We start from the raw sequence: 26,169 nt of genomic DNA, 5'->3' as shown, positions 1-26,169 counted from the left end.
AAAGGTTTATTCCGCTGTTTCAGAAAATGCCATTAGAACTGTGATATCATACTAAATAGTATTCAGTCCTGGGTCAGGTGAGGAGTCTTTCTAATATGGCAGATAATTTTTTTATCCTTTCTGGAATTAATTGCAATTTTGCAGTTCATTTGTCCAATGCTGTGGTCTCTGTCTAATATCAGCTTTGGAATATAGGTAACAGTGAAATGTATTTTCGAATTATCACAGCTCAATGAAGCTAAATTTTGAGGCGAGTTATATAACTCCGAGACATCAAATCCATTGTGGTTGCTAGGTACAGACACCCTGGTAGGTAGACAATTTAAATGTTCTTGTTTTATTTATTTGCGGTACAGTTGCAGCTTAAGTAGAAGAAGGAAATGCAATTCCCAATTCTCTAACAAAGAAACCACAAATCAAAGTAATGGCAAAACCTGCAGTTTGGAAGAAAATGTATAACATTACTGGGTATAAACCCTGATTGCTGTCATTCAAAAGGTAACATTCAATCTTCACCAGGACTTAAATACTGAAAGGCATCCCAGGGTAATGTATCTGTAGAAAATTGGGTTATTGGTTTTGCCGAATGTGAAGCCTGGGGGAGTAATAGGTCCATAAGTTACCCTTACTGGGAACCATGCAACCCATTACAGCGCTTGACCCTCTCAGGGTAGCGAAGCAGAGCAGTCCAAGGCCTACTCAGGGGAGGTGGTGTGTGCTAGTAATCACCATTTGCTAGCAAGCAATTTTTAAACACATTACCTGATTGTTCAGTCTGTGCTTTTCCTTTGGAAAAGAACATTTATCACATACAAACACACAGCACACAAGCACACACACTCCTTAACACTACACATTAATTAACAAATATATACATCAGGCTGATGAAAAGTAACCCTGGGCATAATACATTCATTTGCATGTAGCAGCTACATCAACATCTACTCAGATGCTTTGAAAAAGCAATTTTAGATGCTAATAAGCATATAACCAATTCACAAGAGTGAACTTTTACAGTGAAAACATTAGGCAATGAGAGAGCTGATGATTTTGGGGTCCCCCCCTAACCTAGGGGAGGACCAGGCAGATGCCTTGAGCAGAAAGAGCATAAACAAAAATCGCATTTTGTTGAACTTCAGTGTTGGTCCCATCCTCTTAGGACCACCTCAAGCACAGTTATTGGCAAAAAAACAATCCCAACCAAAGGCCCTGAAAAGCATTATGGGACGAGATTAGCAGTGGGCAGTGAATATTATAGTATCCAATATTAAAATAATTCTACAAAGAGCTGCAGCTCACCTAGTCATTATTAGATGTCCCTCACAAGTCAAATGCAAAGCATTGAAATTATTCTTACATCAAGCTGCAGTTCCACTAGTCGTTACTAGATGTCCCTCACGAGTCAATTGCAAAACCATTGAAACCCTTTCATCAAGCATTTGCATTTGACTCGTGAGGGACATCTAGTAACCACCAGTTGAACTGCAGCTCTTTGTAGAATTATTTTGATATTGGATACTATATAATATTTACTGTCCACGGCTAATCTCATCCCATAATGCTTTGCAGGGCCTTTCGTTGGGAATGTTTTTTGCCAATAACTGTGCTTGGGGTGGTCCTAAGAGGATGGGACCACCACCAAATCGTTCAATAGGATGTGCTTTTTTGTTTTCAAGGCATCTGTTTGGTACTCCCCCTAGGTTAGGGTGAATCCCAAAATCATCACCTCTCTCACTGCTTGCTAATTTTTCAGTCTCACTTTTGTGAAAGTACTATATGCACTTTATCATATAAACATAGAGATACTTATTTTATCATAACTGGCACTAAGCAGGATGCCATTTGCAATTATTTTGCATTTTTTTCACTGTGTATATTCCAGATAGCACATCACAATATTAAGGGGTGTCACTTTAAGGGAAACAGGCCTATTGGTTTTGCCAAGGTACATCACATTAAAAGACAAATATTCCACATGATAAAACCCAGCATAATTTCATGTAATCAATCATAACCACATGGAACTGCAGTAACCACACCCAATGAAGCATTTCCGCATTGTTTAACAATCAATGTCCACATAAATGGTAAATAAAGCATTATAAAAAAATACATGTGCATTTTTTCATACATTTTATGGCCATATAAAATACAGCATAACACAAGCCCATAAGGGTTCTGCACTCCTAGCTGAAGAGCAAAAGCTCCAGCCTTAGGAGTACTTAAATATAAATGAAAATGTCTGACAGTCATAAATTGCTGTCCAACACAAACATAGGGTCACTCCTTTTTCCATAATTCACGGAGGGGGAGCTGGAACCTCCTGCCATTCCCCACAACATTGTTGGTGGTGCCCCTGCCTGTTTTATGGCCACCATAGACCACCATTTTGACCTCAAAACAAGCCTAGAGGGCCTTATGGGGAGCTCTCTCTCAGGACTGTGACTATTTTATTAGCAGCTCCGGCTGCATTATTAGACTGCCATCTGCCTTGCGTGGCTTCTTTTAGTTTTCTTTATCTTTTTTTTTCTGAGGTGGTGCCTACCCGGGCATGTTGACTTTTCCTTTTTCTTGGGGGCAGCTCAGGGAGCCCACCCCCTTCTGCTCGTGCCGCCTCCCTGCCCGGCCAGCCTCCTGTACTCCTGGCATGGGAGCTGGCAACTGACTTTTCCGCTGCCTGCTCGATGCGGTCAGAGTGTATAATGTATGGTAACCACCCCACTCCCCCTGGACACAGGAACAGGGAGTGAAAGTAAAGCAACAGCAGTTGGAGGCCCAAAGATGAGGGCCTGGCCCACTTTCCTATATTCTGGGAGAAGGACGCGATGGCGCTACCCATCTGCAGCATCGGAGGCCAGAAGATGGGGTACAGGGCCCCTTTCTTCTTGTTCTGGAGGGGAGGGTGACAGTGCTCTTCTTTCTCCTTTCTTTGTGGGAGTCTGGAGGTGGGGTCCCGGGCTCACTTGTATATGAACCAGGCCTGGAGTTGGGATATCCGGACTCAAGGAGCTCTGGCCAGGGGGCACCACACACACAACCCCCACTTGGAGGAAAACCAAATAATTTACTTTTGCGCTCCACTGGGGTCATTTCAGCTCGTGCAGCAGACCTCAAAATGCCCCATTTACCAGAAAAAGTCAAAGGTCATCAACCTAAAAAAGGGCCGACTTGGATGTTCCTGAACTCATTTTACTCCTGGTGGCCAGCCCTAGCCACCATGAGCTGTTCCAGCAGGCCTCCTGGCCTTCAAAGAGTACATTTTTGCAGGGAACGGGATTTAGGGTACCACATCAACCCTCCACCCCTGTCCCAACCTTCCAGTACAGCATGCTTGGCAGTTCAAGATGGTGTTTGCCTGAAGTCAGTGGTCACATCACCTCTAGGGACCTCAGCTCCTCCCCCACTGACATTACTGCCAGGGTTTTCCCACCAAGACTTCAAAAAGGAGTCTTGTTTTGGCTCCAGTTGTGTGGGCTTCTTCCTTTGTTCAGTGAGCATAGGCTCTCCGCAGTCTGTGTACGATGTGACAGCTAATTAACAAATGCAGATTTTCTTCCCCACCCCTTCCTCCTCAGGAGCTAAAGGAAACACTGTGAATTACTCATTTTGAGTGGGGAGACCTTTGTTCCCTCTGCCGAGGAGCAGTGTAATTAACTTGGTTAAGCATTCTTACAAAAAAGGCCTGGACTCTGATCCTGAGATAAACCAGAGAAATATGAAAATTCTGGATGACCCATAAAGCGTACATGTGTGATCTTGGGACCTGCATATTTGAGTTGTGTGCACACTTTCACTCCAGTTTCATATCTCACTGGGCTTTGTAGGCCTGAAGGAAGCAAAACTGCACTGTAAGGCGGATTTCCCTTATGTGTGTATAGTAAAGTGTCACTGCAGACAAATTAGTAAACCATACCAACTTTACCTATTAGGGTCCACTAACATTATAAGGCATCTATCTAACCATGCAGAGTCTCCTCTGCACCAGGCTACTTGTGACCAGTTACCGAACTGCCCACGACAGAAGTCTCACATGCGCAAACTGGTGTTCATGTGTAACCAGTCAAGTGCCCCTACCCGAGGTGTATCGCAATTACCTTATCTTAACCCGTTTCGTGCTCCCGTATGCCATTGGCCAACGGGAGCACTACCTGGCTAGTGCTGCCGTCGGCAAATGGCCGATGGAGCCCCACCCACCCTTTAGAACGCCCGCACAGCGGCAGAAAAATGCCGCGGTTAATGCGTTAGAAGGCGAGCACTGGTGGTAAACACTCACAGTCTGTTTGCCACGTGATTACTGTGGGTGAGACACAAGTAATGAGACTCTTCCAGAGTGTAAAGTCCAGAAACGGGTGATGAAAAAAAGCAAAACATCCAGGTGTATTAAACGGGCGGAAGCCATTTTGAAACCTGGAGAGAATTAGAGCATGTGTATAATGAAGTGGAAGCAGTGTTTGAGGAAATGCAAATATGAAATTATGTAACTAATATCTACTGAAAATACATAACTACAGACTCATATGAAAATGATTTATCCAAGAACATCATACATAACCATGAAAATGAGATGAAAGTGATGTGACTTGTGCCATTTTGTAATGTCTTTACTTGTAGAATCTCACGAAGCATTGATTGCAAAATGACTGGCACATGGTGTAGTTGATCAAATCCTCTCGAAACTTAGTACTGCAGTTATGTGACAATTTTAGCCGTTCAAAATAAGCACGTCTTCACAAAACTGTAAGTGCTTCGTGCGAGAACTGTCACTGCAGGAAAGCTGTTTATTGTCATCTTCAGCTGCTCCACAATGGTTACTGCTGCCAGGATGTCAGAGCTCCTCAGCTGAGCACTCCCTTTATTAGCCTCAAAGCCGTGTCCAGTGCAGGTGCATTCATCAGGATGAATCTGACCTGACGGCTGCTCGGACGCATCAGACCCGACTCACCAGGAAATGAGTTTCATGCTCACTTTCACATCATCTATAGATCTCAAACCTGTTGCACTGTTTTTCTGCTGGGATACTGTACTCTGTGGTCTCACGTGAGGCAGAGAAGTCTGTCTCACCAGCAGTGATGCTGTGCCACTCGCTGACCTCACTGATGATTGCTTCAGACATCTAACAGGGCAGTCTCTTGCCACCGTCAGATCTAAATCCTGACAAAGTGTCCCACAAGAGGTGGTCTGCTTCCAGATACTTACATAACCAGTCACAGTTTTTTTTATTTGTTTTAGCAAAATATGTGGCTTAATTTAGCTGTTTCATCTGGGTTCAGTTGGGGTTTTTGAAGCAGTGGAATTTTCCATTCCCATTTGGACATTGTGTGTCCCAATCTCGGACTGTCCAGTGGGGCCTTGCACGCATTCTTAAATGACAGCTGTAATTAAACCCGGGCCCTGCCGTGCGAACAGCTTTAAAACAGTAGCATTGCAAGGATACCACGGGCCCTAAAGCAAGTGAGGAAAAAGTCCCTTTTGTCGTCTGTTAGAGAAGGAAATTCAATAATTATCAGGGACCAACGGGCCCCCAAGGCTCGGGGTTCCAGTCATTGCCACTGCACCAGCAGCATAAATGGTAGCTATGCCCCAGCATTACAATAAGTATTCAGTGCATTTAGTTTATAGGAACACCCAGACTGCTCTCTCAGACTCATGCTGAAGGTGCACCGATACTAAGACACAGTTACTGCTTTCCTCATCAGACTAGCCAATCCCCCTACACCTGCATTTGCCTCCCAGTGAGAAGCCACCCTTTAGTTTTCCTTGATTCTTTTCTCTCGAACAAAAAAAATATAATGCTACAACTAATTAACACCACGTGTTAAATGTATATTGAATGATTACAATACAATAATCTATAAACATTATTTTAAGCGGAAATCAAAAGCATTAAAAATAAAAGCATTTTGAACAATTAATTAAAATGTAGTAAATGTAGTTAAAAGTTATGTTTATGTACTTGTTTAATTTTAAAGTAATTATTTGTAAATCATAAATTACTTATTTGTTTTACAATTATAACAATTTTTTTATTTAATCTAGGTTTTTAATACTAAAATATATTATATTTATTCAATTTAAAAGTTAAAATAATTAAATCTTTTTAATATTATATCCCAACTCACCGCCTTCATTATTTGCTATGGGATTGTCTGGCAGTGCATGTGAGTAGCTAGAGTTGCTGAGTAGGAACAGTAGAGGAGCTAAACAGGAATACATTTCCTGCGGTTTTAGGATCTTTTTGACTGTGTTAACTTTAGAAGTGTGGTTTATAAAAAGCATGGTGGTTGGTTTGTATATTTCTATATCCCGCCCTAAACCCCTTCTCGCTCCTCCCTAAACCCCTTCCCATGTCTGTTTTCCCATTCTCCGGCCACTCCCTCTGGTCTCTCCTACATTTACTACCAAAACATATTTTATAGTCATTATTACCTAAATGCAGATGAAAAGACAGGAGTAATAAAATTAGAGCACAGTAAAGGAGATATGCTCCAAAGATGGGATATACCGAGAATAATGAGGAAAGCCATTGAATAAGAAACAGTGAAATGAGATAGACAAGAAAGCCATCCAATAAGAGCAAGGGGCAGACCCAAACTCAACTATATGTTTATATTTTAATGTATTAGAGACAATGCGTCTTCGACAGCAGACATCTAGAACTGTATGCGAGACCCAACAAAGGGTCAGGTGGTCTTAATCTCCTTATTAAAATATTACCCGAGACACCATACAATAAGTATAGCTGACAATAGGCCTATTAGGCTTCATGAACCAGTCCCTCAATTAGAAACCAGAGCCACAGCAATAGAGCAACTCAATCTGCAACAATAGAGTGTTTCCCTTGAACTACCAGTTGCAAAACCAGAGGAAATATTTGAAAAAAGTTATAAAATGATGTTTGAGTCAATGCATTCGAATTACTGGGTTTCCATTTGAAGTAGCAGGCGTGGAAACACCGCTTTGGGCCTGTCTCAACACTGTTGTATGGGAAGGTCATCGTAGCAAAGAAAAGAAAAAATAACATTTGCCTGAATGTGCTTTCACGTTTTTTTAGTTTATAAATATTCCCAGAAGTACACCTGAAAGTCTGCACCAGGAGTAGGTTTTCAGACATACTGCTCAGGATATCATATTTTTTTAATCTCTACTGTGAAAAAAACTTGGGGGCGATTAGTTCTGTCAAGAGAATAATATATTACAGCGTCTTTTTTACTGTGTCCCTTTACAGTAGGTCCGGCTGGAAATTTATATTCGCCAGAGTAATCTCTCATTATTTGGCACTTGGCGCTACAATTGTTACGCGAAATTCCTATGATTACCTCTTTAGGCTACATAGCATAGTCGAGGTTTGTTTGGGGTAAAAATCTAACTGCGCCCTGGTGCCAAAAATGAACACAAAGACTCAGTTTGCACTAAAAACTAGTGCCAAATCGTACAGCTGGCATTTTGCGTATTTTCGCATACATTATCTGTATTTTCTGCAATGGAAATGAAGCACATTCCACCCAGTCCTACTTCACAGTGCTTCTCCACGCTAATATACATGACATCCATCTTAGAATGCACCATCTCCTTGCACATAGCAACTGCAGTGCCGTAACGCAAAATTATCCCCCCCCCCCCCCCCCCCCCCCCCAGCAGTATGCGTCTACCACGTCTCACATATATTCATTTGTGGTCCCCTGAAGGTGTGGCCCCCATGCGCCGCAGGGACCTGTGTTTCGCCCCTGGACGACTGCAGCAGTGTGAGGCAAGTCCCAAAGCAGATGAAATGAAACATTTGTTTCCGTTATAGACCTTGGCTATTATTTGCAGATTGCTGATGGGGAGGGGCAGCGTTTGAGTTGTCCTCAGCATATATTAGTGAAACAGTCTTAAGAATTCCCACATTTCCCCGATTTAATTACTTTCTTTGTGACATCAAGAACTTTAGAATAGGTTTTAAAAAAGTACAAAAGATGAAGAGATAAATAATCATATTTTATGGATGATTTTTACACCATCTGCAGATTGACCTAAAAAACCTCATGGTATTTTCCGAGTGCGCCAAGGGAATGTGTGCATTTAAATCCTGGGTCTCCTTATGCAAGCACTATTCAAAGCCACAGCTCCTATCAGTCACCTGTTTCCTCAAGTGTTGGTTTATATTTTCAAGCATTGCTTGCCATCTACTGGCCAAGAGCTGTAACTGCGGCAATATATATAAACCGACACTAGCTCAGTCATGGTTCCAGATACTCTAATTGCGCCAATCCAAACCCCACATACTCAATAGCATGTATACATAGTTGAATGCATTCTCCTTTGTCTTAATTAATTCCACAAACCCTAAAAACTATCATGTGCTATATATGATACCCCATTAGCAATTAAAAAACAATACAATAAAGCTTCCATTTTTCACACCTCTTTCTTTGCCATCACCACACCAACCAACAGCACGCATAGTGATCGAACCATTGTAGTTTTCATTCAGCGTTCATTGTAACTCAGTGACAGGCGGAGCAGTTAAGCCGCTTATTATTGTGTACTTTGTGTGTTGATCGTCTATTACCCTCCACCATCCAATACAAGACAATGCATAGAGCAGGTCATGTATCTCCATCACAGCCAAAATTCACACACAGCCTGCCATCATATAGCCCATAAAAACACAGACCACCACCGAACAACAAACACAGAGCTGTATTACGACACACTAGCCCGAAACCTTTCATACGCCCAGCACAGCACATGTATACTGGACAGCTGCTCCTCTCGTGGCTCACAACAGCAGTGAGCACTAATAAACAACATTTGCAAACGTCCAACCGATGCCCCTGAAGACAGCGCCTCACCTACCTCCAATGCAGCTTCACTGTGACCCATAGGACCTGGCCTGACAGTTCGGGCTGGACTGTTCCCATTGGGCACAGGGTCAAGACTGATTTGCATATGGCTGGGTCCAAACTGGAATGGCATGGTGAGCAAAACAACTATGGATTTAGGCCCAGATCTCTGTACTGGGGTGAATGTATGACATTGTTCTGCATTACATCCATCAATTGTTCTTTTTGCATTTGTCACCCCCAGTGGGACAGGTATGCCCAAGTGTGGGTCCCGTGGTCTCCATGCCACTGGAGTAAAGTTATCCTGGCTGATGAGGGATGAAACCCCAACACCAGTCCAAGGATGCTTTTTCCAGTCCAGAGAGGAACTGACTTGGCACTTCGAGCTGGACTGTTCCCATTGGGCGCAGGGTCAAGTCTGATTTGCATATGAGTTCAAACTGGAATGGCATGGCAGCAAAAAACATGGATTTAGGGCCAGATATCTGTACTGGGGTGAATGTATGACATTGTTCTGCATTCTGTGACCGTTCATCAATTGTTCTTTTTACATTAGTCATCCATAGTTGAAATGACCGGGCGCTCCAGTTCAAACACTCCAGAGTAAAATCATTGATGTACTTGTGTTTATTGGAAGGCATCAATACACTCCTACCCTGCAGGAAGCACTTCTGTAGGTTGTGTTTGAGTGTGAGACACCAACATACATATTGTGTTCATATGTATCCGAAAAATCCACTATACCTAAACATACAATAGTGGTTTAGGACAAAATGTTAGCTGCTTAAATTACAAGTTTGGGAGGAATACTAGGCTGCTAATTGATGTCTTTATTGTAGTAGGTTAGCGGTCCTGCTGTTTCGAACCCTACCCGGATGTACACCCACCACATCCTCGGGCCAGGCGTGCCCGAGGCTTTAAATAAAGGGGAGGAGAGTGACTGCTCGTGGTCTTCCGCTCAGCCTATCATGCAGAGTGTACATGTGTAGTCATCGAGGGTGAGGTGACGATCAGTGTGTGCCAGGGCACGACACCACATTTATTGTCAGAGTACAAAACCAGTATTTATTTTGCACTATCCGATGCGGGAACATCCAGCTCTTTAGAAGGAGCAACAGTCCTAACTTGAAAACATTGATTGAGCGGGCAGAGAGTAAAGCTATCTCTTATAAGAAATACAGTAATCCCAAATTGTATGCAGAAAAGTATTTCAAGTCACCACGGTGTTCCGTGGCCTTATAAAACCACTTCTTGGCGTCTTGCAAAATCCTTGTAATCTATGGTAGGAGGTACGTTATCATATGTATCACTCAGTTTAAACCGGAATATATATAGGGAATACATTTTAGACACAGAGCTTCATCAGAGCACACCAGTTGTACTTGTGTCATACAGGCACGGCTCTGTTCTGGTGCAGCCTGGACTCAAACATGTTTGCCATTATGAAATTAAAAGACATGAGTAAATACGATGGATTGTTTTAAATTCCAGTAAAATGTATCTGGAGGAAGTAGAGCATTCCTTGATGCTTGCTGACCTTCTCCCAACCTTACACCTTTCAGTAACAGAAAACACGAAGCTAGTCATTTGCTGCCTCCCAGAACCCATCTTCATTGAAACACTACCATATCAGTCAGTGGAATAAGAGTATCTGGATGGAGGCACAACCATTCTTGTTGTACCTATAAAGGAGTGCACTGAAAGCTCGGAGATCTAAAAGTGAAGAAACTAAAGGTATAAAAAAAAGTCATTAGATGGACAATGGGCTTATAAGAATAACTCACAGTAGCTTTGTGAGTAATGTGGGGAAACCTGCTGGTCCAACTAGTTCCCTCCGGGACTCCAGCTCCCCACGCAGGCAAGATCTCTGGGTGAAAATGCAGCTGGCACTAAGCAGTAACTGGGAGAACTGGATGTGGTAAATGTGTATCCTCCAGTAATTCCCTATCCCTAAGGGTTCACAGCAAGAATGGAAGTTTGTTTCTGGCCCCATATATCTTCCGGCAGTAAAGGTATCTCTGGGACCGGAAGTACTGTACCCGTGAATAGGCGTCTCACAATCAGGCCCCAGTGTCTTAATGGTTGTATGTTGGAACAAAGAGTTCCTCAACAACAACTCCCTAAACGACGAGGTCCCTAGTACGACTACGTCTCAACCACGATTCTTTTTACCACGCGTTCCTTTACCAAAAATCTCGTTGTAAATGAATACATGGTAAACCAACCCCCTAAAAACTAAACCGAACCCCTCCCACTCCCTAAAAACTACCCAGTACCCCCCACCTGCCACCCCCTAAAAACCTACACAAACCGCGGCAACCTCTTAGTATCTACCCTGAACCCCTCCCACCCCCTAAAAACTAACACAAACCCCTTCCACCTCTTAAAAACTATCACTACCACCCCACCCCCTAAAAAATACTAACATGAACCCCCACCTCCTATAAACTAACCCAAACCCCTCCCACCCCCTAAAAACGAACATGATCCCACTTAGGGTGAGCAACCGTCCGTAAATTTCATGGACAGTCCGTAAATTGGACCTCACGTCCGTTGTCCATGTGGATCCTTTTTACGGACGCCTTTTGTCCGTAATTTTACGGTTTGCAGGGGAACAGAGTTGTTCCCCTGTGAAAGGCCTCAGCTCCCTGATGGCGCCGCCTCGCACTCCTCTGAGCACAAGAGCAGCCCCACCCTGCCCATTGTCATTCTGTGTGGGGCTGATTGCCACATACAGAATGACAATGGGTCAGTCTGGGCTGGCACAGCATGTGGTGGCCTCCTCCAGCCTCCGTCTAGGGTAGGGCTTTCTGTCACTTGGAAGTGCAAAAACGCCCATGCTGCTGCTATGTGAGAATCCAGGTAACGAAAGGAAGGCGGTGAACGAAGTTCAAAGGAAGGGATTATAGTTACAGTAATATAGCAGCCATAGTTGCTGCTTTTTTATTTTATGCAACTAACAACCACTGACAAAGCCAATTGTCCTGGCTTGTTGTAGGTGTAATGTTACTTGTTCTAAGTGTAATGTTACTTGTTGTATTATATATCTGGATGTAATGACAGAAGCAACAAAAACACCAGTGTGGTGGCACATTATATTAAGGGTAAACGTCGTTTACAACGCGGTGTTTACACCGCACGACCTTTACCACGCTGCCATTACAACGCAAGTCGTTACTACGACTTGCGCTGGATGGCGCTGTTGGTTGAGGAATATTATAATTTTATATTCAAACACCTTCCCTACTGTTACGTGGACTGGTGTTGGAATATAAAATTATAATATTCCTCAATACTCGCCCTCCAACGCAAGTCGTTGTAACGACTTGCGTTGTAATAACCACGTTGTTAAGTACCGCGATCTAAAAGATCGCGTTGTACTGACATACATCCCATATTAAGCACAGATTTTTAGCTTATGTGTTTTAAGCCACACATTTTATTACATTTAACACCCTTTTGGAGAGACCCCCCTAGTTTTTACATCCCACTTAAGGCTCTGGAAACAACAGCATGTCACAGTCGCCCCATGTCAGGCACTGTGCATCATGCATGACTCATGCCTTCCACTTTTTCAGATTGCCTATGTGCAGGGGCATAGTGAACCCTGCCCCACCCCTTGCTTTAGGAACTATGGGTCCCATAATTACTGTGAAAAGGTGAGTGAGTAAGTAAGTGAAGGGATGGCTGGATAGATGAGGGAAATGATGGATGGATGGATGAGTGAAAAGATGGATGACCGGCGAGTGAATGGGTGGATGGATGAGTGAAATGATGGATGGATTGATGAATTGATAAGTGAAAGGGTGGATTGATGAATTGATAAGTGAAAGGGTGAATGGATGGACGGATGAGTGAAAGAGTGGATGTAAGGCTGGATGAGTGAGTGAAAGGGCGGGTAGATGGACAAAAGAATGGATAGATAAGTGAAGGAGTGAGAGGGTGGATGGATGAGAGAAAGGATGGATGGATGAGAGAAAGGATGGCTGAATGATAGGTTAAATGGATGGACTCATGAATGGATGAGTAGATGGATGGGCGGGTGGATGGAAGGATGGATGGCTAAGTGAAAGGGGAATTGACAGAGAAAAGGGGATGGGTAAATGGATGACTGAATGGGTGAATGGGTGGACGGATGAGTGACTGGATGGATGAATGAGTAAGTGAAAGGATAGCTGGATGGGTAAATGGCTGGATGGATGTGTGAATGGATGGATGTGTGGAAGAGTGGACGGATGAGTGTATGGATGGATAGGGTAAAAGGGTGAATGGATGGATGATGAACGAGTAAAAGGGTGGATTGAGGGATGGATGAGTGAAATGATGGATGGAAGGATACGTGATGGATAGGTTTGTAAATGGATGAATATGGACATGGATGGGCACACAGATGGAAGGACAGAATGAATGGTAAAAGACTGAATGATGGATGAAAGTATGATTACACATTGTAAGCCCCATTATCTTAAGGAACATTTCCTATACATTGACTTTCACATTTATATGAGTGATTGTCTCTATATAATATGTGTGTGTTGTAATGCACTCCAACACTCTGCCCTACATACTTGGGATGAGTAGCACCATAGAAGAACTTAAATACACATGAGAGAGGGTCTTTGTGAAGATGAGGGGCGCCATTGGAGGGTGGTATCAAGGCCGGTCCTGGCATCAGGCGTTTTATCTGGGAGCTGGAAAGGTTGGGGCGGTTTGTTACCACAAAAAGACCTACACATTTGCTTAAAGCTGCGCGCATACTGACAAACCATGAAGTGCACAACCTAATATAAACTTATTTTCACCTGTACTTTAGTAGTTGTCTATTTATTTACTTATATACTATTGCGCAACCTTCTCTGAAGTGTCTGTAAAACTTACCTTTTGTCCTGAATTTTGACCTCCTGTCCTGAATTTTTGTCCCGAATTTAGACCCTTTGTGCTGAATTTTTACACTCAATGTCCGGAATTTGCACCCATGCCAGTTGGTCACCCTAATCCCATTCCCACCGCTTAAAAACTATCACAAACCCCTCCCAACCCCTACAAACTGACTCAAACACACCCACACCCTAAAAACTGCCACAAACCCTTCCCACCCCATAAAACCTAACTCAAACCACCCTACCCCCTAAAAACGAACTCGAACCTCATCCCACCCCCATAAAACTAACCCGCACCCCCCCTAAAACCTAACATGAACCCCCCACACCCACAAACCGCTCCCACACCCAAAAAACTAAAACAAACCCGCCCTCCACCCTGAACCCCTCTTACCTGTTCCTGTCCGATGCTCCTCTGAACACTGCCCTGCACGAACACTAGACCGACTTAGCCTTAACCAAACACATGCGTGGTTAAGGCTAAGTTGTTGTTTGTGCAAGTCATTGTTCGTCTTGCGTGACTCCGGAACTCGGTGTTCAGGAGTCGTTGTTGAATTTGTGCATATTTAATTAGTGACTTTGAGAGAATTCTAGTTGCAGCTTGGAACGTATTCTGAATGCGACTTTTTATTATTTGAGTCAAATTTATACTTTTTGATCTTTCTGTACTTTTATTTAATCAATAGACTTTTTCTGTTTTTTTCCGCTGGACATGTATAGTTCTAAAGAGGCAGTGCGTAACTGTTCCACAGAACTGCTTACCACGACAACCTCCGACTTGATGTAGATAGATGTGTATATGTTCTACGTGCAGTGACTGTGATTTTTGTGCCTTGTCAATACAATAACCTTCATCTGTAACATTTCTTAAATATTGTTTATTAGATATTTTATTTATTCTTTTTTTGTTTGTTTTCCAGAGCATCCTTGCTACGCTGACAAGTCGTCGTTTTGCCGGATGGACTCTCTCGCCCAGTACTGCTCTGTGCCCAGCTTCAACAATCTTTGCTGCAAGTCCTGTAGAGGTTTCCTCAATGAAACTGACCCCAACAAGGACAATGACATTGAGAACATCCCACCTCTGCTGACCAGGCCAGACAGAATCCAGTACATAAACTCTACCTCTTGGCCACCCCTAGTTCACAAAAGCAACTCTACCCACCTCAATGGAACTGAGGAGCACCAGGACAATAATGTGGGCAGTTTGCCAAAGAAATACCCTCCGGACAATGAAGTAATGCAACAAAACATGATTCCTAGAAGAAGAGCAACCTATGAAAGGACAAAGAACCGGAGAATTCAGGAGCTGATTGACGAGAAGCAAAAAGCAGAAAAAATGAGAAAACTTTAGAAAAGCACATGGCAAGAATCCAAATTGTTTCTCTTATAGAGATGTTACCAGCAACCAAAGTAATGCCAATGTCATAGAAAATGAATGTGGTGCGATGGCAAACTGCCACTTTTTACAGGTTATGCTTGTTGAAACTATGAGATGATGTCAGCCATGTCTTGTTGAGTAGGGGGCGTATTTACAAAGAGGTCATGGGACGCAGAGCAGCAAGTAAAGTTGCTATCCTGTATTGCATGAACTGCACCATATCTGCTATAAGAGACACAGTTCTGCTCTCTCCCAATGCTGGTGCACTTTTGGCAGCTGTGTGCCAATGCAGGCCCCCTGGAGTCATAGTGTAAGGGTGTCTGTGTTGCAGACAGCATCCTTTTTGTGCAGGAAGGTGGTCTGGCCAGCACAAAAACTAAACAGGTAAACATTTTCCTCTATATGTGTGCTGCAGACATGCAACAACAAAAAAAAAGTAGGAATGAAAACATGTCCCCTCATTATACCTCCCTTAGGAAGGTTCAGGACTTTGGTGCAAATCCCTGTCTACAATTCTTTTTAGATAGATAGGGATTTGTAAAAAGAAAACCATGGGTGATTGAGTGAGAATGCCCATGCACCACCCATGACTTATCCCATTGACTCAAAGTAATGTAAGGAAACATTGCACTGCCTTGCATTTCTTTAGGTTACAAACCAACCCAAATCATGATTTATGTATTCCAGCAAAGGCTTGTGGCAGGTTGCAATAAAAATGTAATACAAACTTGATACACACTCTTTGTAAATGTGGGCCTGGGTACAAGTTGTAAAAAGGTGCTAGTCCAAAAAAATGTCTTTCTTCTACATGTACTGATAGTCACAGCTTGCCATGACAAGTCTACAATAGTGTTTGTACATGCTTTCAGCATTGACAATCAATTCTTAGAAAGTGAAATCGTTAATGCGTCACAGCAACACAATGCATCTCACATTTTATAAAACTACTACAACATGCAAAGCTTAAAAATAGAATCTAAGCGACTCTTTGTCATTCTGTGTTCATCAATTTTCAGCCAATTTCAGTATCTATAACTTGCACTAAAAATCGGTTTTTATGACGACTCCTGAAGGAATTAGCCAGGTGTATTTTCTTTAACATAGTTTATAAGTTGTCTTGGTGCTCTGCCACAGTTGCCAATAACGGTAATAGTATGCACTTATTTCATTTTCATATTACATTACACTCGCAGTGATTTAAAAGTTCAGTGTTGCTTTTATACCTCTGATTCAGAGGTAGCTAATAGCTGTTCCTCCACAAAAGTTGGTCAATGTACGTTTTCTGTACTGTGTGCTGTGAGGAAAATGTATTTTGATCGAGTTCATCTGCAAACGAATGCTTTATTTTTGTGAACGATACCACATTGTATTAACCACTTTAGAAAGCCATTTAATGGCAAAATGAACTGCTCATTGCACTTACGTGTATGCTTATAAATGTATAAATCTAGAATGAACAACTGATGCGTGCGCTCTTTATTTATACCATGCCCTGCCTTCAGATCTTCTGATTTACTATCCTTCTGGAATTTTCGCCATAGTTATTGGAGGACATACAACACAGATGTTATATACAAAACTCATCAAATACACACACATTGAACGGAAAAAAACCATATATATTTTGCTGTTTCATAATTTAAAATACAATTCTCTGGATCTTTGAATTTGTATTCCATCAAGATTGCCCTACCCTTTTACAAAGATAAAGTATGATATAATACTAAACGTATACGTAAACAAAAAAAATCCACAATACTCATCACTTTCAGTGATGTAAAAAAAATCATCATGCCCTTCAAATCAGAAGTTTTAAAAATGTAAGGTGAGTAAATGCAATGCCACAGTCAATTACAGTGTGGTGTGGAAATACAAATGACTAACTCAAATAACATTTTCGTTAAAACCCAATTATATATTTTCTGTAATTAAAACAATGATTTAAATTTGCATGTAACTGTCAATAATTAGTTGCTTTAGGTGACATAGGGCCAGATGTAGGTGGCCAAATAGCGAGCGCTAATGCTGAAATTCTGCGAATTTCAGCGTTAGCGCTCGCTATTTGGCAGCGAGGAATGTAGGTAAGTTGAAACCTACTAGCAAAATAAGGAATCGCAAAATTGTGATTCCTTATTTTGCTCTTGCATTTAAGGAATCGCAAATTGCGATTCCTTGAATGCAATGCAAGTAGCACAGAAGAAAGTGCACTTTAGCCGTAAGGATTCGCTAATTACCACCAACTTCAAGTTAGTGGTAATTAGCGATTTCCTTTAAAAAAAACTTTTTTGCTTTTTTTTAAGTGCCATGTGGCACACAGTCATGCCCTTAGGGCATGTATGTGCATCACATATGCACACATGCACATTCCAGGGGTGCAACAGGGTGCCCTTTTGGAACCCTGGCACCCTTGAAATTGCTGCCGCAATTTGCGAGACCCTCTTGGTGACTCACAAATTGCGGGAGCAATTCCTATTCATTCCTATGCGCCTCTTGGCCCGTAGGAATGAATGGGAAGGTATTCCTTAATTGAGAATCACAATTTGCGATTCACAATTAAGGAATATTAAGGAATCGCAAACATTTTTCGATTCCTACCTACATGGCATTTTGCGATTCCTTAATAGCGATTCCCTAAAAATCGCTATTAAGGAATCGCAAACATGCATTTACCTACATCTAGCCCATAGTGTTTGTTTTAAATATCTTTATTGTAGTTTTACACATACAGTGCAATAGAACAATGCACCATAGTGACCACAGATGTTACAACCAAGCAGGTAAGTTGTGAGCAACAGATGTGATAGAGATTAATGTCATATTGATGAGGCCACAAGCCCTGTGCAGCAGTAAACATCTGTACACTTAGATTCCATATTGTAGGTTTACTGTTCTGCCATTGGTGACATATAAGCCACCCTTTTCGTAGAGATTGAAAAGAAAGATAAACAGAGTCCATCACAAGCAACAACAGCATAGGCCGGAGGGAGGTACAGCTTCTCCAATTGTGTAATGTAGGCTGTCAGAGTGGAGGTGTGGAGCTTGAGTGGGAAACAGAGAAATGGATGATAGACTAGTCCTTGCGCAGCCTTATGTGGGGATTTGGGTGTATGAGCGCAGCCTTGTCTGGTGTTGCCATTGGAACCAGGGGCCTATTAGGAGTGTTGTAGGGATCCTGCTCCTACATTGAACTGTGCACAGAGACCCAGGACATCAATGAATTGTGGTGTAGCAAAAAACTTACCTTAGTACCTAGAAACCCTAACCAGCTATCATCAGTGTCACATTAGCTCTTCGTCCTATAGCAAAGGAACCAATGATTTAACAACCCAGAACATTCAACTTAGGTTATACTCAGGAATGGTGGGAAGCAAGAACACTCTTTCGTTAAACTCTCATACCAGTTCACAACAGGAGTAAAAAGAGACACGGGAAATGTTAAAATATTTATTTTAACGACGTACTCTAAGATTAGTAATAATATGATCAGCATTGTTACAATTCCATAAAACACAAAAGGAGAAATCATATTACAATGATGGTGAAAACAGGTCCTATAGTGCCTAGTAAATCACCCTCCCTAGGTGGGAACTATGGGGCCTATTAGGATGGCGGACGGACCTGCGTCTGTCCGCCACCCCCAAGGTGGAGGGACCGTCCGCAGGGGCAGCGGCGGTCCCTCCCGTGCAATTAGGATGTGACCGCCACCCTGGCGGTCACATCCCGTATCTTTAACCTTGCGGTGTGTGCTGCTTGAAGCAGCACCCGCCGCAAGGTTAAAAAATGCATGCCTTACATTTACATGCACAAAGCGGCAGGCACCGCGCAGTGCCTGCCGCTTTGTGCATGTAAATGCTGGGGGTACCATAGGTACCCCCCCATGTGCACCCCCCACCCCCAACACCCTGGGAGCCCGCAACGGGCCCCCAAACACAAAAGACCACATGCTTTTCCACGGCAGAAAAGCCACTGTGGAAAAGCATGTTTCCGCATGCATCCTAATATGGCTGGCGGTGTCTAGCAGACACCGACATCATATTTGCCAGCACACACCGCGGATCAGCGGCGGACGGACTTGCCGTCCGCCGCTGATCCCACCGCCATCCTAATGTGGTGGTGGGTGTTTCAAATGTCCGCGGCGGTGAATCCGCATCCTCCAGGCCGGCGGTGGCTTCCGCCGGCCCGGAGGATGCGGATTCAACGCCATCCTAATTGGCCCCTAAGTTTTATAAAATATAGAAGGTCTCAGGCTTGTTCAGGGGACCCCATACCTCCAAGATCAGCAGGAATGGATCACATCAGGATCTGCAAAAGCTCTCTGTCTCTCTGGAAAACCGGGATTCTTCCAAATGCCTGAAATCATGCTTACAGTGCAATATTAAAGGCGCCAGCATCACGTTGGCTGAAGCTGCATGTATGTTTGTCTAAAACGTGAGCTGATCAGCCCGAACAACAGCTACCTTGTTATGATAACCTTGGAGGCTTTAGCACCCAGTGTGCAGACTAGAGTCACGATGTAAGTCTAGGGATGCTGAAAATAAGCCATTGTCATGTGAATCATTTCATGGAGCCTAACTTACAACAACAGTTATATGCAGAGTTGTGTGTAAAATCAGCAAAAAGGTAGGTAAAATGGTGTTTAAACTTCTAATAAGCCTATGCTAACACAGCAATATGCGCAACAAGGCCCAGCCCTCACTACACCCTCCCTTGATCGGAGAACGCACAATAGCGAGGGCAATTTTTAGAATGCAGAGCACAAGCTTGAATGAGACAGAACCAAGTTCAAAAGTTCACCAAACTGGATAATTGGGAGTAAACCCGAATTAGTAACCATAAAAATTTCAAAACCCAACAGGGGTGTATAGTGTCATAGCACATGTAACTTGTAGAGTAAGAAAAAAAGTGAAGGAGCAAAAAATTCATCAGTCCATTACGTGTCTATGAAGCAGAAAAAAAATCGTAACTTCAGTCCAACAGTGCATAGGCACAATACGTTGCAACCGCCTCCAATAGGAAGTCGCTGTTACCGTTAGTGAACATTTCAGCCATCCAATTTAATAATGGGAAAGAACACACATGTTCTTCAACAGCCGGAGCCTCTAGCACCATCACAGGACAACTCGGGTGTTCTTCGAGATAACTGCGTGCCAGAAAGTCATGGGCTACAATCCATATATTCCAATTGCCTAGGACCCATGCGCTGCTGCACAGGCCATAATCCCAACTCCAGAACAGTCTAGGTCATGAACAACTAATGGACTCATTCGTAGATCATAATCCGGGTTAGGAGACACCGTATTGCAGAGACACAAATCCAGAGCCCACTCGAAATCGCAATCCAGGCAGTGGAAAACTGGCTGCACGCATGTAAAGTACGAAGACCGGAAAGATAAACCATACTCCACACTCAAAGTAGCCAGAGGTAGCGATCCATAGTATTCAAGCATCTGGTTACGAAGGTGGAGCAGACCGTCGTGGGGCACAGAATGTGCAACCATTTTGCAGCAAGCAAATCAACAGCAGTACACCAGCAGCCAAGGCGAGAATTAACGGTAAACCGCCAAAGACGATGGAAAAAATAGAATGAAAAAATGCTGGTATCACACCAAAATAGTTTAGAATGAAGTCACAAGGCCAGAACTGTGCCAAGCCTGTGGTCGAAGAGGCATTAAAGATAGTGTGAATCAACACTCCAAAATGTAGGGGGAGATCTGTGTTGAGTAAGGCATGTACCTCAGTACGAGTATTAGCCACGTGAAGGACAAATGTTTCATGGGCAGATGTAAGGGTGACATCTTTTTGAGACAAAAGAACCCTTATTTGACTCATCTTGTTGAACTCTGCTTTCAAGGTCGGAATGGAAGGCCAGATGGATATATCGAGCTTCCCATGCGGAGGAGGAAACACTACATTTTTACAACAGACTACACATTGGGAAACAGTCACTATGTACGGTATCCCTGCCAGCATACCACAGCAATCTTCATTATTTAATAATAAATAACTACTGTTTGCTAACAATGTGAAAGTAGGTGTAATAGCTGGTGCTGGTGTACCTTTTAAAATGCAGGCTAAATTCGGTGCCTCCAGGTTACACGAGCCGTGCAATTGTATATTCCTAAAGACCAATGAGTGATCGGTTGTGGAAGTGCAATCCTCACCTTTCAAGTAAACTTCTTTTCCCTCCCTTAGACACCTATAGGTGAATGGAAGAGACCAAACCTCATGGAGATACGCGCCACCCAATGGTTCATATCTGCCTATGGCATAGTGTTTCATGCAAGCTTCAAATGTAAACAGCGGGAAAGGTAGTGTTATTAACCCATGAATAAGCCAAACTGCTGAATTTGTCTCAGCCACAGAAAATGGTAAGGGTTCTAACTTTTCAATATGCAAAAGTGAAAATGTAGCATCTTTCATTGACATAAATTGTTGTGTAACAGTCAGATTAAATGGAAAAAACTGCGAAGAAGTGTTCATATAGTCCCAAGGCACTTTCCCAGCCTTCAATGTTTATAAAGTCCATGCAAACTGCATAATCGAACGCAATTGATTTTGACCATGGTACAAGACTAAGACTTTATCTTGCATAATATCAACAACAGAAGAAACAATATTATCTAATGTATAAAGTTGGGAAGAAAGTGTGTTTTTTTAAAAAACATATTTGATTGATTTTGATCAGCAGACAAACCACAACAGCATCTACGACCCTCATCGTCATCAATCCATCTTCAATTTTTCTCCCAACTGAACCCCCGAATCCCTCCCCCCCATGTGGCAGTTGGTGTGGGCAAATTCCAGAGACATATACCATAACATATTAGCGGCTACAGGGACAGTTAGATGGAGCACAATGCACTGTTCCTGCATACCACATGGATTTTCTTCTCTTTTCAATCCTCCTCTCCCACTTGGCGGTCCTGCAAAGCCTGCACCAGCGCATCCCACGCCTTGGCCTGCTCTAGAGCCTTTTCGCTGGTCGTGCACTTGGCCTGTCGTAGCCTAATGGAGCTCTCACTACCCGCCCATTTACAGAACTCTGGGGCATATTATCAAGGACAGGCGATACATTATCGCCGCTTTTATCGGCAGGAACCTGCCGATAAAGCGGCGATAATGGCCTTGATAATATGCTCTATGAATTCCAATCGAAGCCCATGTTAGATGTGAACATCCTATTGCCTGTCCTTGATAATATGCCCCTCTGTTCTCCATCTTCTATACGATGGCCCCTCTCTTGATTTCCAGTGCCAGGTAATTTCCCTTTTTGCTAGGAGTAAGTCTAAGTCGATGAATTGACTAGTAATTTTGTGTTTGGCCGTGTGTGGGAACCAATGCAGCAGGCACACTGCTATGTCAAAAGTCAATTGCCGGTCCATAACCTCTGTGAGGAGTTCCCCTACGTCCCCCCAATATCTACCTAAGGCCGGACAGTTCCAGAGCATATGTTCCAACTCAACGCCCTGCACGAGGCACCTAGGGCAAGCCGCATCACGGACCCGGAAATATTTTGCAATCTTCCCAGGGGTCAGATATGCACGGTGCAAAATAAAAAATTGTACCTGCTGAAAGCGCGCATTCCTACTTCCCTACCACGTCCTCCGCATAATGTGGCCCCATGCCGTATCAGGTATCGGCCTCTCCATGCCCACCTCCTATTTCTGTTTTTGGGCTGAGTCCCTCATGTAACATCCTAGGCTGAAGACAAGTCATCGCCTTAAAGGTGCCTGCCGCCATCACAACATATTGGCAAGCCTTGGTGGTCACCGGTTCCGTCTGTCCCCCCTTCCAGTGTTTTCGAAGGGCTGATATTACTGCCGCATACAGCAGAAAACTGCCATCCGGGAGACCATACTTGTCTTGCAGGGCCTGAAATGGGATCAGTTCCCCGTCTTCATATAAGCCTCCCACCACTTGGAGCCCTAGTTGTTCCCACTCCATGAGGGGGGACCAGTCCCCACCGTGTGGCAGAGCCGTCAGCATCCCCAACGGGATTTCCGGAGCGTATGGGCGCGCCACCCCGGCCCTACGCTGGCTCCTGTCCCAACAGAGCCTCAGGGTTCTTTCTTCCAACGTCAAGTCTCGTAAAATAAGCTTTTGTTGTAGGACTATGTACGAAAGGATATGCCGCTGTATCCCCGAACCTCGCATTTGTTCCGGGCCCCTGAACTCCAGTGCAACATTTTGTGTAAATACCTGCAGTTGGGCCGCCAAGTAGTAAAGCTCCAGGTCAGGACCGCCATCCCGTCCTCAGCTTTAGGGCGCATCAGCGCTGTCAGTGCTACTCTCCTTCGTCCACTGTCTCACAAAAAGCCTATTATCAGTGAACGTAATTCCTTAAACATGCACGGGGGGACCCACAATGGCAGAGTCCGGAAATAATAAAGCAATCTAGGTAAGGCCACCATTTTAAGGAGGGCGACCCTCCCCACAACTGATAGAGGAAGTGTTGACCAGAATGCCATGCTTCCTTTCAGGGCACTAATACAGCGCCCCACATTACCTTCCAGCATGTCTGTGGCGATATGATATATTCGGACTCCCAGATATGTGAGACATGTCGGCTCCCACTTCATTGCACCAAGCAGCAGTGGAGGTTGTACACATGGTCTCAACGGGAAGAGGCACGTCTTTCACCAGTACACCCTCAGGCCCGGCAGTGCACCAAACTGCGACAGCAGGGACACCGCGCCCTGCAGCGCATCTTCCACATTGTCCAAGAACAAGAGCAGGTCATCCGCATATAAGGATATAAAGTGGGGCGTGTTCTGTAACCATAGCCCCCTATAGGGCAACCCCGACCTAGCCTGCACTGCAAGGGGTTCTATCGCTAAAGCGAACAATAAAGGGGACAACGAACATCCCTGTCTCGTCCCCCTCAGGACCGGATACTGGGCGGATATCACTGCCCCTAGCTGTACTCTAGCCTTCGCCGAATAATACAACACCTTCGTCCAGGCCCCAAAGTGTTCCCCCACTCCAACCGCTCCAACACTCTGTAGAGGAAGGCCCACTCCAAACTATCAAAAGCCTTCTCTATGTCTACCGACAGAGCAGCTGGCAATCGCGCCTCAAGATCGTCCCCTCCCATAATCCGGACCAACCTCCGAATATTCGAAGATGTGTTACAGGTCGGAATAAATCCCGCCTGGTCAGCGTGCACCAATGTGGTCATATAAGGCAGCAGTCGGGTCGCGAGGATCCGACTCAGGATCTTATAGTACACTGTCAGCATAGACAACAACATATAGGAGGTCACATCTGCATCATCCCTACCAGGCTTCAATAGGGGAATAATCAATGCTTCGCGCATTGACGTGGGCAATTTACCCAGAGTCTTTGCCCCCGTATGGACCTCCAGCAGACGGGGAGCCAGGACGTCCGCATATTGTGCATAGAATTCTATTGGGAGCCCGTCAGCGCCAGGCGTCTTATTCCGGGCCATGCCTTTGATCGCACAACGAATCTCCGACAGTGTCACATCCCTCCCCAGCATCTCCGCCTGTTCCTCATCCAATCTCGGAAGGGGGATCCCAGCTAAGTATTCGTCCATCTCCGTTTCCTCCCCCCCAGCTGGCTCTGATACAATGTCTCGTAATACGTTAGGAACCGCAACAGCACCTCCCCTTGGGAATAAACCATGTCCTCTGTCTCAGTAATGTGCAATGCCCTCCTTAATTTCTGTCTGGAAGACCGGGTCTTCCAGGGTGTCCGGTCGGAGCCGCCAAACAGGTATGGCTGATCGCTCCTGCTGCCAATTGAAAGACAGTAGCAGCGGATTGTGATCGGAAACGGTCCTAGCTAGATACTCAGAATGTACCGCCATATGGGCAATGGACCGGGGGCATAGTATAGCATCTAACCTAACGTGTAACTCATACAAAGCCAAAAAAAAGGAGTAATCCCTGTCGTGAGGGTGGTGTGTACGCCATATATCCACTAGGCCCCATCTATCCTGCCATTCCGAGCGTCTTCCAGCTACTCTACGAACTGGCGAATCAACCAATGGTGGATGTGACCTATCCAGATCTATGTCCGCTATTGAATTAAAGTCCCCCCCCCCACAATCGCCGGTCCAGCTAAGTAATGCGCTAGTGTCCCCGATAGGCCGTCCAGGAATCGCGCCTGATCTACATTGGGTGCATAGATACTACTAAGCACAACATCTATATAACCTTCCTCCACCGCTACATATCTACCTTCCGGGTCTAGGATGTGGTTCGTTGCCTGAAACGGAACACCTCCCCGCACCCAAATCAGCGCCCCTCTGGCAATCGCCGAATACGACGTGCTGAAGACCTGGCCTCTCCATCTGCGCTGCAGCGCCTGAGCCTCCGCTTTGGTGAGATGGGGCTCCTGAAGCAGAGCTATCTGGACTCCCCTCCGCACCAAATAGGCATGGACCTTATGCCTCTTTGTCATCGAGTTCAGGCCACGAACATTCCAAGTGATACAGCGCAGCTCAGGTAACGGTCCCATCCCGTCTGTCCCACAACCTCCTAATCCTCTGCAGTTGGCCACCCACACCAAGATTGTCACCCCAAACAACAACTATTCCGTCAACAACCCTCCCCTCCCCCCCCAGAACAGGACCTAACATGAAAATATCAGCCCCCATCCAAACCATACCACTACACACACACCTATACCCTGTAGTAGCCACTACAGGTTGCCTTAAGGGCAATTGGGGGTCGCCTGGCCCCGACAGGCAGCAGCGCCAGCCACACGCCCCGCCATCCGAAGATCCCATATGTTAACCTCAAGATGTATAGCCCCCTTCCCTCTCATCAGTCATAAGTGAACGGTCCATTGATCCAGGTCCGCACGGCCGCCACCAGCAGCCCCTCCGCGCAGCTATTCATCCAGCATGTCCGGGCCCTTAGCGCTGTCTGCATCCGAGTGCTCAGCCTCCGACCGCAACCTTTTCTCCTCTGTGTCCGTTCCTGCCACCGATTCAGTTCTCTGGGAGCCAGTGATCACTGCCGTTGCTTCTAGTGCCCCCTGTCGTTCTGCCGCTGTCTGCGACATCAACTGCGCTCGCAAGTTCCTGTTCCGCTTCCTCAACCTCTGGGATTGTCGAACT

General features: G+C 44.5%; 1 protein-coding gene across 1 annotated transcript in view; it reads left to right on the top strand.

Moving 5' to 3' along the window:
- The window catches only part of ADAMTS2 (ADAM metallopeptidase with thrombospondin type 1 motif 2), a 1,744,160-nt gene extending 1,727,617 nt beyond the window's left edge, over positions 1-16,543 (top strand). The window contains exon 22 of the mRNA XM_078653324.1: positions 14,626-16,543. Within this exon, the coding sequence (XP_078509450.1) occupies positions 14,626-15,056 (431 nt within the window). The 3' untranslated portion in view covers positions 15,057-16,543. The remainder of the gene's footprint in view (positions 1-14,625) is intronic.
- Positions 16,544-26,169: the final 9,626 nt, after the last annotated feature.

The sequence above is a fragment of the Lissotriton helveticus genome, chromosome 7 (genome assembly GCF_964261635.1).
Source record: "Lissotriton helveticus chromosome 7, aLisHel1.1, whole genome shotgun sequence".
Classification (NCBI taxonomy): Eukaryota; Metazoa; Chordata; class Amphibia; order Caudata; family Salamandridae; genus Lissotriton; species Lissotriton helveticus.
The sequence above is the reverse complement of the archived record's forward strand: the minus strand, read 5'-3'. Positions and strand labels throughout refer to the sequence as shown.